Source organism: Podarcis pityusensis (assembly GCF_964106645.2).
Source record: "Podarcis pityusensis genome assembly, chromosome: 3".
NCBI lineage: Eukaryota > Metazoa > Chordata > Lepidosauria > Squamata > Lacertidae > Podarcis > Podarcis pityusensis.
This window is the reverse complement of record NC_138026.1, coordinates 28606447-28619868: the sequence shown is the minus strand read 5'-3', so window position 1 is coordinate 28619868 and position 13422 is coordinate 28606447. Positions and strand designations below refer to the sequence as shown.

Sequence of the window (13422 nt, the reverse complement as noted above, 5' to 3'; positions counted from 1 at the left end):
ATACGACCGGGGGATGTGTTAAAGGGAAGTCCGCACCCCCCCTTCTGCAGACGATTTAAAGCAATAGCAGGAGAACTAAGTTGGAGAGCCTACCCCTTTGGGGTGAGTTAAAAAGACATTAACTTTCACGATTTGATAAAAGAAGTTTTGAGCTGGAGTGTAAGAGTGGAATTTTAGAAGTTTTTCTCTTGTTGTGTGTAACCCCCCCTTCCGGGCCCGGGAGCGTCCTGCCTTTGAGCCTGTTGAAGAGGAAAGGAGTTTGACAGCTGTCAAAGCTGTCAAACGGGCAATTTAAAGTAAAAAAGCGTGTTACTTAAGATCTCCCTGGACTAAATGTGATACAATTGAATTAAAGTGGTTGGAAACAAAGAAACAAAGAACGAGGCAAAGGACTGTTGGGAAAAGATTACTAAGTAACCAGATTCCCTCTAGGGGGAATTCTGAGACATTACAATGGCTGCGGATGGAAATTTACTAGCTGAAATAGAAAGAATGTTTTACTTTGTGGGAATTTTACAAGAGCAGAGTCGGGCTATGAATAAACAACTCACGACCTTGACTTCTGGAATAAGCAGCTCTGCTGAATGTATTGAGGATTTGAATGAGAAAAAATCTGCAGCTGAACCGGAACAGATATCTCAAGAACTGAAGGAGACTAAACAAGGAAAGGAGAAAGCACAGATGGAAAGTACCAACCAGAAGACTACACATGTGGATTATAAACAAGAAGACCCTTGGATTACATGGATTACAAATCTGCAAAAGATGCGAAAGATGAAGGAGGAGGCCCCTGGAGTACTTGGAATTCAAGAACTTAAAAGAAAGAAGAAATATGATGGGGGCCTCCATTCTGAATATGAAGGACTGGTGGAACTTTTGCAGCAGTTGTCTCTAAGTTTTCTTGTGGGAAGAAAACCTGGCTTGATTGGGACAGAACTCCTTCGAGATCCGAAGACCAACATAAAGGACTACCAACAAAACCGGCGGAGAGGGACTGAAAGAGACTTGAAGGCCTCGGATGTGAGGAATCCAGGCTAAGAACTGTTATTGTGGACATGTACTTGGGAAGGGACGAACCGGGGATGGGAGGGGGGGAAAATAGAATTTTAAAAACACTTACGATTTTTGGGTCTAGTCAATATGATTGATGTTTAATAAAAAATGGGAAATCGATGGAAGGGAATCTGAGTCCAACTTAGGATAGAATTTAATCTTCTACAAAAGATGTAATATTAACATGGTAAGGAGGGAAAATAATAACTTGCTGACATAATTATGGGAATTGGGATGTATGAAGGGGGGGTGGGGGGAAGTCAAGGACCAAAGTTAAGAAAGTAAGATTTTTGAAATTATACATGTTCTTTGTCTTTGTCTTTTACGTGTGTGTTATGTCTTTATAAAATGTGAAAAACCAATAAAAAATTTATATATAAAAAAAAAAACACTTCAGGTTGTGTTTTTTCAGGTTACAGACCGCCGAAACCCGGAAGAACCGGAACGGGTTACTTCCGGGTTTCAGTGGTCGTGCATGCACAGAAGCGCTAAACTGCTCTTTGCGCATGCGCAGAAGCGCCAAATCGCAACCTGCGAGTGCGAAGACGAAGGTTGCCAACACTGCGGGTTGCGAATGTGCATCCCGCACGGGTCACGTTCGCAACCCGAGTGTCCACTGTACTTCGTTCCAAGACCAAGTGGCTGCTCAGTTAGCTTGATAACATTCTGCCACAAGCAGAGAACAGACATATACAATGCTCAAGCAACTGAGCCAAACTATGCAATGAAGCCGAAGGGTTTTAATTCTCTTTAAATCCTATGCAAGTGAAAACTTAATAGTGTGTCTGGATTGGGGGGGGGGGGGCAGGTTGTTTTCAAATCTTAAGAGCAAATCTCATCTCACATCAATAAATGCATTTTCCTAACTAAACAGATGGGAAATGGAGAATGAAAGAACAAAGACAGCTGCCGAAACCACAAATTAGAGCTTGGCTCAAAAGGTGTGTGCAAGCACATTGGCAGATTACACCTCTACAAAAGATTTCCCTTCTCAGCATAGCCAGGAGGATAGCAAGGGAAATGACGTAATCTTTAAAGCTTTAAAACAAATTATTACGTGCAAAGGCAGCTTCACTTAAAGTACAACTGTTCTATACAAGTAAACCTTGTTCTTGGCTAAAAATAAAGCAGAAAAGTGGACCAACTAGAAAAAATTGACATAAGCTTTCTTACAAAGAGGAAAACCTCAAAAAAAGATCACTTCACACCAATGCGTGCAGAAGTGATACAGGAAAATTCAGCCAATGAAATACTGTAAGCCTGCAACTTATGCAGGGGTTACGTTCCAGGGATCGTGCCTAAAAGCCAAAATTGTGTATAGTCAAAACCCATTGGGTTCAATGGCTGTCCCCTTTTCACCCATTTTTATTTTAAAAAATTGCTATACACATAAAGCTGAATTCACACAAGTTAAATGCATGTAAATTGCAGGCTTGCTGAATGACAATTTAACGATGAAAAAAGGGAAGAGAAAAAAACTTTAATTGCTTCTGCCTTTTGGAGACAAAGCATAAAAAGAATGTAAATCAGCAGCTATCATTCCCAGAGACTCAGATTTTATACTGCTAATAGGGCAGGTGGAGGCCAGTATTCTACATGCAGCTTACACACAGAATCATAGAACTGTAGCGTTGGAAGGGGCCATTAGGGTCATCAAGTCCAACCCCCTGCAATGCAGGAATCTTTCACCCAACGTGGGTGAAACCCACAACCCTGAAATTAAGAATCTTGAGCTCTGCCAACTGAGCTATCCCAGCTCTATACACCCACGTATCTTTATACAGCTCGGGACGATGAATCATTCTCATAATGCCGTATAAACTCCTTATGAAAACAAAAAGGAATATCTAAACAGCAAAGAAACATGTAACAAGTTAGGCTGCATAATAAGAAAAAAGTAAAAGACTGCACAGTTCAGAAATTCATGAAGGCATTTTATAACAAAACATTGAAATCAAATATCTCTAGTCACCACTTTAAGACAAATGAACGTGAAGTATATGCTTATTTGCAAAGTAACTGGAAGATGTAACTCCAAAATAAAATACCAATGTGGAAAAAAACAGAGGTGAAGAAAGCATTCATAGTTTTGTGACTTATTATTTCTAAGCCCTTTTGAAAATTATTATATGAGCACAAGGAGGTACATGGAATACTATCCTCCCCCTTTTATTTTCAAAACAACCCTACAAGGTAGATTGGGCTAAGAAATGTTAAAAGGCTGAAGGCGATCCAGTGAGCTTTAAGGCTGACTAGGGAATCCACAATTTTAATCCAACACTCTTAATAAGAAAGCCATGCTAACTTTCTATTTTTGAAGAGCTTACTCAACCCCAAATATGAATAATAACAACAACATTCATAACAATAATAGTATCACACCAGCGGCAGCCTGTTCACATAAATGACTTGCAATTAAGGTTTTAGAGAAAAACCACATGCAGGCATGTGACAATCCCAACAGTGTTTTTGTGTGCGCTCGTTTCCCCCCAAATAACGATTATGTACTATTCACATTTCCTATAAGACAGTATGGACAGTGATTTGTTAAAATTACTAATAACAGCAGCTCCACCGCACTGAGTATCATTTTGCCTTTACTGCCTCTGAACAAAGCGAATGAAAATAGTTACTAAGAAAACACCCTCTACTGCATGACTTCTAAAAGCTTAGAAGGAAACACAAGAGCTGCTTTGAATGTCTATTGTGTATATGTGAGTCACAGCACAAAAAGCATGAACCTCAGGTAATCCTTTCAGTCATCAGTTTCGCCTTTTTCATGTATAGACTGTGTCTCAAGAGCACTGATGATAGAAACTCTACTGCTTATTCCATATTCAGTCTGATTTACAATAATCCTTGTGTTCTATTCGTAGCCATCCTGTTAACACAGCAGCTTTGCATTTTATTTGTTCTGGATTATGCAGGGCATATTAGGCAGTCAGCATTAAACCTAACTCAACATACAATTTAAGACATGTCATAACAGCCTACGAATTTAATAGGCTTCCCAAACAACGTCTATATACTGCACCAAATGGAGGGTTTCAACCAGCCAGCTTGGAGAACAATGACCTGGCAGTCAGTAGATATAAACATCTAAAAACCCCAAGCATCACATAATGCCTAATTGTTACAGAAACAGATTTTAAGCTCCCATTTGTCAGCCGCTAAGCAATATGGTGAAAATATGCCATTCCTGAGTTTGAGGAATCCTTTTTGATTCCCGTCCCATTACTACTCACCTACAAAAAATTATTTTACAACATAGATACTCTTAAAATAATGTCTTAAAAGCACACTCTACAAGCAAGCAAGATCACACAATGCTGGGACGTTGCTAGGATTTGCAAGATAGAACACTTTCCGGGTTTGTCACCTCATCAATTTCCATTTGTGAATCCTAAGGATTAGTTATAAATGACCAGCCTAAATAATGATAAAAGCACAGCAAGCCAGTTTTCTTTAAAGGACACATATTTTCACTGGTTCCACACACAAAAAAGTGTACATTATGCCCCCAGATGTCACCATGAACCAAAAAATGCCGCTCTAAAATTTCCCCCACGCGGGTGGCGCTGTGGGTAAAACCTCAGTGCCTAGGACTTGCCGATCGTATGGTCGGCGGTTCGAATCCCCGCGGCGGGGTGAGCTCCCGTCTTTCGGTCCCAGCTCCTGCCCACCTAGCAGTTCAAAAGCACCCCTAAGTGCAAGTAGATAAATAGGTACCGCTTTATAGCAGGAAGGTAAACGGCGTTTCCGTGTGCTGCGCTGGTGCTGGCTCGCCAGAGCAGCTTCATCACGCTGGCCACGTGACCCGGAAGTGTCTCCGGACAGTGCTGGCTCCCAGCCTCTTAAGTGAGATGAGCGCACAACCCTAGAGTCGGACACGACTGGCCCGCACGGGCAGGCCAGTTCTTATCTTCAGAACTGGTTCAGTCACAGACCCAACCCCCCTCATCTGAACTGTACAAAATATTCAGCCTTTGTACTGCTTTTCCATATGCCCTGCAACCACTTACCGTAATCCACTTAAACCAGATTCCCCTTACTCTTGAAAATTTAACTTTACAAATCTGGACATGCTGTTGAGGACACAAAGCACTACAACATTTTCAGACTTTTCACTGAAGCTAAGGCTGGAATTTCTTAATTACTATGATTAAAAGAAAAACATTCTAAGTCTGTTACATACAGAGGACTAGTGGAAATTAGGTTCCAGGGATAGTGTGTAAATCCAAAATTGTGTATAGCCAGAATAACCCTGAAGACGGCACATGGATCAGGCACTCTCTGGAAGTCTTCCTGTAAGATGTTGGAGAACTCCATAAGACCTCATGAAGGCCTCCAGAGCCTACACGAGATCTTCCCAGAGCCCAGTAAGCAAGTTTGAGAGATTAAAAGGTCTTTCTTCACTGCAAAAGCCTGGCGTAGAAAGAGCTTTTAAGCTCTCCACCTTGGATGCATCTAATTTGTGCCATCGCAGCTGGCTGGCAGCCCAGAGCATAAAGCTGTGATCATGGAAATTAAATGCACGCAAGTTGCTAGTCCACTGTATGTTAGTCATTAAGATACAGCTTTTAAGCACACCAGAGTAGCCAGAGGATAAAATGTTTTCATTTCTAAACTAACTGTTCAAGGTACGTTTAGTCTTACCTGATAAATTGCTAGTAGAAGAAAAACCTCCCATGCTAGATTCGGATACCACATCTGTATCACTTGCAGAGGAAGCCAAGCCAAGAATTCTAGTAATTTCTAGCTCCCTGTCGACATCAGTATCCGAGTCGCACGTCTGTTTTCAAAATAAAACAGTGGTGTAAGACTCCCAACGGCACAGCTCTAAACCATGGCACGGTTACATTTTCAAAAGGAATTCCCTCTTCCTTAAAACAGTTTTATCAGAAAAATATTCTGCTGCAGTCAGTAATGATCACCAGGTTTCAATAAAAGAGATAAATATGTGGTTATAAGTTAGTTTGCAAAGTAAAACAGCAATCTTTAAATACCGTATTTTTCGCCCTATAGGACGCACCGTCCCATAAGGCGCACCTAGTTTTTTGGGGGAGGAAATAAAGGGGGGGAAATTTACTTTCCCCCCAGGCGCGGGGCTGGGGTGGGGGAAGCCCGAGCTTCCCCTGACCCCAGCAGCCAGAACAGGCAACTCTCCGCAAGCCGTGGGAGCCCAGCGCCGGGCTCCCGCGCCTTGCGGAGAGCTGCACGAAGCCTGGGCGCGCTGAGCTCAGTGCGCCCAGCCTTCGGCATGCAGGCAACTCTCCGCAAGCGGGCTTCCGCGGCTTGTGGAGATCTGCGCGAAGCCTGGAGAGTGAGAGGGGTCGGTGCGCACCGACCCCTCTCGCTCTCCAGGCTTCAGTGAAAGCCTGCATTCGCCCCATAGGACGCACACACATTTCCCCTTAATTTTTGGAGGGGGAAAAGTGCATCCTATGGGGCAAAAAATACGGTACATGTAACAGTGTAAATATTTTTAAAATTATGTATATTGCATACAGACAAACTACACTGGGTGGAGGCAGAAATGCCTTCCTCTTTTTAAAACTCACAACTTGCAGGGATTGTGTGTAAAGCCAAAATCGTGTATAGTCAGAACAATCCTGGAACAGACTTTGTGTGAACATCCCTACCTCTCTGATAGCCCCACAAGAGCCTCCCGAAGCTTTTAAGCTCTCCGCCTTCTGTGCATTTAATTTGTGCAATCGCAGCTGCCTGCCACATACAGCTACAATAGCGCAAGTTAAATGTGCGCAAGTTGCATGCTGACTGTACTAGCAAATAATCTGTTACACAAGTCATTCCTAGCAAGTCTTGCTCATACCAATAGATCCAAAACCAATCAATGTAAGCCATCTCCACAGTTTTCTTGAAACATTAAGCCCATGCCATATTCACAAGGATAAGCAATATGCATATAATTATATGCTTAAGTCACTGGCCTGATTCAGATAACATTTTCCCCCCAGTTACAGGAGGTGGCAACAGGCCTCAATATCACATATGCCTTCTTCCACTGTCGCTGAGATGGATCTGATAATAAATTTACCCTTAAAGATCTGTCAACCTGGGCCAATTCTAGGTAAAAAGATGAGTTTGAGAATTGTTATCTCTGTTTTATATAATTATAAAATGAAATAATAAAAAAGCTTTACAAAAAAGGGGAGGTTGAGAACAATCTGGTTTCAGATCAAACAAGCACAGTGCCGGATCATATCTTACTTTCCATGTGGAAGACAGCATGCACACAATCCCAAAGCCCACCCACACTCCCTGCAGTGGGCGTGAAAACACCATCCAAACAAAGCCACTAAGTATAATTTATTTTGTATCTTTGCTCGCATTTTCAGCATGTCTTCTGAAAACATAGCATATTTGGTTCCACCTGCTGGCTTTAATCGCCCTCTCAATGACAGTTTTTTTTTAAAAAAACTGAACTTCTTACTAGCTTTACATTCACATTCAATAGTAAAATATTTACAACCAATGGCAATCTGAAGTAAACATTTTTCAATGCTAAATATATCCCACTGTTAGGATAAAATAAACTTTTCACCAGAGGATTAAGGTATGTTTTATCTGTCTTCATCCATGTGTCAGTGAAGAGCAAGACGTATCTAGAAAAGCAGTGTGTTAAGGCAGAGGTTTTCAACCTTTTTGAGTCCATGGTTCCCTTGACCAACTACATTTTTTCTGCGGCACCCCTGTGGAGCCCAGGAGCCCAGTTATGTCACCCCTTGCCTGCAGAGCTGGCAGCTTCTCACCCTTTTTCAAACACCCTCCCTTGTGGAGTGTCCCTTCAGCCTCTCCTCTCCTCTCCCCTCTCCTTGGGAGTCCTCCACACTCCCTGGTCTCTGAGCTGCCCCCCCCCCCGCCCCAAAGAGAGGTGCCTCCCTGAGGCACCCTTTGCCTGTGACACTCATAGCCAGGGCTGCTGCAATAAAAGCTGTGCAAGCCTTTGGGAGGCAGAGACACAAGAGAGCATCAGAGGAGGGAGGAAAGGAAGGAGGGACATAGGCCAGTGTTGCCCACGGCACCACTGCCCATCATTCAAGGCACCCCAGGGTGCCACGGCACGCGGGTTGAAAACCACTGTGTTAAGGAATTCTGGCTGCCAGCAAAACAAGGTCCTCTTAAAGGGTTTTGAGCACTGCCATAATGTAGGTTTTTAGTTATAAGATAGGTTGCCTAAGTTTCCGTAAATGCTCTTGGACCACATGGGCATGGAAAAGACAGCTAATCATCCCTTCCTAACTTTGCACTTACTGTCGAGATATCGCGCGCAACTTCACGGCGGGGCTTGTCACAATAAGCCTGCGGGCTCTTCTGAAGGTAAATTCTCCAGAACTTCCACAAAACATCATCCTGATAAGAACAAAAAAAGTTATTCACCCACGTTTGTGTATGTTTATGTGCATGCAGAACATGTGGGCCTGTGTTCCTGCTCGCTTTGCTGCTAACCAAGCCCCCACATTAACCCCCTAGAGCTGCACCTTCCCACCCCATGCAACTAATAAGCTCCCTTTTCAGCTTCCCAATCTCATTTCACTCTTCTATTCTGCAGCCCTATTTTGCAGCCTTTTTCATGCCTATGTCCACGCTTACTCCTCCCCTGCTTTTTTTGCAATCCTCCCGTTGCACACAGACCACCTCTATGGTAACCTCCTGCACCTTCCTTTCCCCCTCCCCCACATTGCAACTCCTAAGCAGCCTTTTCACCCTCCACACTATTATGATGACGCTACTCCTTTCTATTTTGCTGCCCCCTTTGTACACCTGCTTTCATCCTAACCCTCCTTCCCGTGGCTCCTTTTGCAAACCCCATTTGCACCTTCATCACTTTTTTCTCCCTCCTCCTTCCTTTTCTCAGCTCCCACCCCTACTTCCATGCCTCCTCCAACTGGGAAACAAGTGCATTTTCATTAAGCAGCACATAGATTATGTGCAATGGTTCTAAGCTGCATAACTGTCCATTGAATTTCATAATTCACTGCCAGGCATTCCCTGGAATGGCTGCAATCACACTTAAGTCACAGTTTACAATGGTGAGCCACAATGAATCTTGGGCCTGCACACACACACCCTGTCCCTTTCTGGAACAGCTATAAGGAGATCGATAACTTCTATTTCCGCTTTAGCTTTAACCACAGTTTAGCATGCTGCTGGTGCTGCCTGAACCCTCAGCTATGGCTAATCTAAACTGTAGTTTGTTGAAACAAGGATGCTTCTTAACTCATAATTTGAAGTTGTTTGGTTTCAACATACCATAGATTAACCAGATTGTCATAGTTTGGACATCACAACAAAGTTCTGTATTCCTCCTCGTGGCTGTGCCAGAGGCTCACTGTGGTTTATCATCTTAACACTAATTAGCATTTCGTGAGATGGGACCACTGCACCAAGTAGGCTAAATGTACCTTGAACTGTGAAGAAACTCCTAAAGCCTGCAGTGCGTCGGCTTGCTTCGAGAGAATGAATTGAAAGCCTTCACAAATATACCATTCCCAGCTGCTTTCTAAAAGAAAAATGAGTGTCATGACTGATAGCTTGTTAATAGCCAAAATTATACCAATAAGGCATTTTAGGCTATGATCCTAAACACACTTACGAGGGAGTAAGATTTAATCATTGAACTTTTGATGTACAGTCATACCTCGGGTTAAAGTTGCTTCAGGTTGAGTGTTTTCGGGTTGCGCTCTGTGGTGACCTGGAAGGTTTCAGAGCTCACGCATGCGCAGACGCTCAAAGTAACGTCACGCGCATGTGCAGAAGCAACGAATCGTGACACGCACACACACAGACGCGGGTTGCGTTCTGCTCAGGATGCGAATGGGGCTCCGGAACAGATCCCATTCGCATCCAGAGGTACCACTGTACTATTAATAGTCTGTCCCCATCTACAGTCTAGCTGTAATATTTTGTGCCAGCTGTGTGTCAGCATTTTACTGATCAAATATCGTACACTAGAAAGTGTTAACAGTCGACTTAAAAGTGATATTTGTGCTGTAATCTATCTGGAAGCAATGTTGGGGGAACATATTTATATCCAAAAGCTATGGAGAAGTCATAGCTGATTAGCATATTTTGCCAGACAGTAGTGTTAAGTGTTAAGTTAGTGCCTGGCGTGCTCTGGTCCATGGGGTCACAAAGAGTTGGACACGACTAAACGACTAAACAACAACAACAAAGTGTTAAGAAACTGAGATATGAAAGCTAGGAGCTAAATGGCACCTTAAACATAGGTTATGGATACAACAATAGAATGTCTATGCACTTTTTTATAACAAGAATACAAAGCTGAAAATGGACGAACTGCAGCTAAAATATTATGTTCATTTTTCACATGGTCTAGTCCTTCCGCTGCCCGCGCCCTAATATTCTTAAGAGGGTCTCTTCTCCAGTCTTCAGAGAGTAGCTGGAAGTGGGGAAGCAGAAAAAGGTCCACTCTGCAGTTTTAATCTGAAATCTCAGGTGCAGTGCTGTGCCCAGAGCTCAGAAATTGCTCCCGCGAATGAAATTCCCTGTCGTGCAATGTGCCTAGAACAATGGGAGTTTCGAATACTGCCAGACAGCATTTTTTACGCTTATACATTCATGAAGATATTAGGCCAAAGGTTGGGGAATATAAATGTTTCATGTTTTTTTACAGCACATTTTCTTTTTTTGGCCAACATACCAAGTTTTTTCTTCTTTTTTAAGCCTCTAGAGATGGACTGTGCCCTGGCATTTGTAGTAGCATCACCAGTTATAACTTCTCTAGTCCTCTGCAAGACAGTTTTGAAAACATATAAGGTTAACAACAAACCACAAAAAAATCCAGAAGCCTTCTTGTCCTTTTAAACATGTATCGCAATGGAACAACAGAGATCATTTTGGGTGAGCAGGCTTCTATTTGCAAAGCTACCATGGATGTAGACTTACAAGAATCCACAACACTATCACAATGCTCTTCTGGATTCCTGGACTACATGGATAAATTTTTGGATGACAGCATGCATCCACTTCCAGAGCCACTATGTGATTAGTTGCAGATAATAAAAAATGAACCAAGGCCACAATATTTAATACAGGTCCCACACTAGGTGAATATATTTAATTTTTAATGAAGGTTTACACTTAAAAACTGAAGGGAATTTGGGAGTGTAAAAAAAAAAGTGAGACTGAGAATTGCTTACTTACTTCTATAACATTGTGGCATGATCTGCAGTAAAATTTTCCTTCTTCAGTAAGTCCCCAATTGATGTCAGAACACTGTACACAAGGTTCATTGTAGTCTCTCTATTTCAAAAAAAAAGGAAAAAATTGAATGTAAATAGCAGCAGTCTGTTCTTTCCAAGAGGTACACAGTCCTTTCATGGCCATAACATTTATTTCAATATACCACAGTAAAGTATCTTATCCATCGAAGAAGAGTAACAGATTGCATCTTCTTAAATATTATTTACAGCCCAACCCTATGTATGTTTACTTGCTCCACTGTGTTCATTAGAGTCTAAGCAAATGTGCAGAAGACGGTACACAGTAACCCAGGTTGCAATCCTATGCACATTTAAAACTCAGTGAATGCAGTGGGCCCTACTTCCATGTAAGTGTGACTTGGTTTGCGCTGTTGAGACACCTGATTTAACTTCAACAAATAGGACTTCATGAGCTAAACACTTCTGTTGCACGACCTACCCCTTTACTCAATATAAAAAAGGTAAAGGACCCTGGGATGGTTAAGTCCAGTCAAAGGCGACTATGAGGTTGCGGCGCTCATCTCGCTTTTCAGGCCATGGGAGCCAGCGTTTGTCCACAGACAGCTTTCCAGGTCGTGTGGCCAGTGACTAAACCACTTCTGGCACGACGGAAACCAGAGCGCATGGAAATGCCGTTTACCTTCCCGCCGCAACGGTACCTATTTATCTACTCGCACTGGTGTGCTCTTGAACTGCTAGGTTGGCAGAAGCTCAATAGAAGAGTGTATAGAACAACAGCACTACGCTGGGAACCTTAACACCTGAATAAATACAGTATTTCATCCTTCGAAGAAATGGCTGTGTATCTCCCCCAACCAGGGCCGGATTTACCGGATTTTTTGCACCATAACACTCACTTTTTTTCCTCCTAGAAAGTAAGGGGAAATGTCTGTGCGTGTTATGGAGGAAATGCCTACGGGTGGCATGCCTACGGATTTTCCTCCTCTAAAAACTATATGCGTGTTATGGTCGGGTGCGTGTTATAGAGCGAAAAATACGGTAGGTTTGATGAGGCCCTAAGCTACTGAAGGTAATGGGGCCCTTTATATGTCCAGCTGTCCTTTGTCAACAACAAACTGTCGCTGTTTTTTGTGTTGAATGTATGCTATACGGTAATTTATGGGCACCCTATATATTGAATTGAGCAAACCAGTGATATTTTAGGGAGCAGGCAAGCAGGCGGGGCTCATTACTTACATCATAGGAGCCTACACAACACAAAACACTGTTGCTGTATGTAGGTTTTATATTTTGGAAATGTACATCCAGGTGGTTTTTTCTTTCTAATTTTTTTCGGGGCCCCCAAGGGAGTGGGGCCCTAAGCTATAGCTTGTTTAGCTTAAACGTAAATCCGGCACTGCCCCCAACCCACATCCTCCAGACCCTCTTTTGGTTTTGGTTTTTTTAACAGCTGCACGGAAGGCGTCGTTCAACAGAGGAAGCTTTCCCCAGTCTGGTGCAGGAGGAGATGGCAGCTTAACCTGTTGAACTGTGCAGCCTGCTGGAAAAGAAATGGGAACCCTAAACCACTCCCACTTGACCCAAAGGGCTTATTACTAAGCTCGCCCCGAACAGGCTGCGTCCTGTCTGCATCCCTCGTGATACTCAAGCCCAGGGCTTCCTGCCTGCCCCACATCCCAACCCTCTGTCCTTCTCAGGGGCAGCTGAAGGGACCCTTCCCCTTCCTCTTTGCGCCCCAACCTCACCGCGTCCTCTTCCTCCATGGCGCGCGGAGCGATCACCGCCACTGCGCCGTAGTAGCAACCATCCTGCCGCCGCCGAGCTCACCGAAACAGCAGCCGGCCGGGAAACGAAGCCTCCATCCTTTTCGTTCCGGGGATGCCGCTTGCGCACATTTCCCCCTCTAGCAAGGGAAAAGCAAAGCAAAAAAGAAGCAGCAAAGAGGCTCGAAATGCACGGCGACGGGGTTTCTGTTTCCCCTCCTCCCACCACCCCTTCTCTTTTTTGCTAAAAGGAAATCCCTGAGCGAAAAGCAGACAGGGTTTGTGTGTGTGTGTGTTTTGCTTTGCGCGTGGACTCAGTCCCTGAATCTGCTTCCTCCATGCGGCTATAATGAGTGAAGGGAGCTGCAGCCTCTGAGCGCGTGCAGACTGCCTTTCCT

The 13422-nt window shown here is 43.5% G+C and overlaps 1 protein-coding gene across 2 annotated transcripts in view; it reads right to left on the bottom strand.

Moving 5' to 3' along the window:
* Nucleotides 1–13150, bottom strand: part of TAF1B (TATA-box binding protein associated factor, RNA polymerase I subunit B) — a 41009-nt gene extending 27859 nt beyond the window's left edge. For both annotated transcript variants that reach the window (XM_080999160.1, XM_080999161.1), the window contains exons 1-6: nt 13007–13150; nt 11242–11340; nt 10739–10826; nt 9480–9577; nt 8329–8427; nt 5710–5845 (exon numbers count right to left, since the gene is read on the bottom strand). In XM_080999160.1, coding sequence (XP_080855286.1) covers nt 5710–5845; nt 8329–8427; nt 9480–9577; nt 10739–10826; nt 11242–11340; nt 13007–13024 — 538 coding nt within the window. In that variant the 5' untranslated portion in view covers nt 13025–13150. The remainder of the gene's footprint in view (nt 1–5709; nt 5846–8328; nt 8428–9479; nt 9578–10738; nt 10827–11241; nt 11341–13006) is intronic.
* Between the last annotated feature and the right edge of the window lie 272 nt (nt 13151–13422).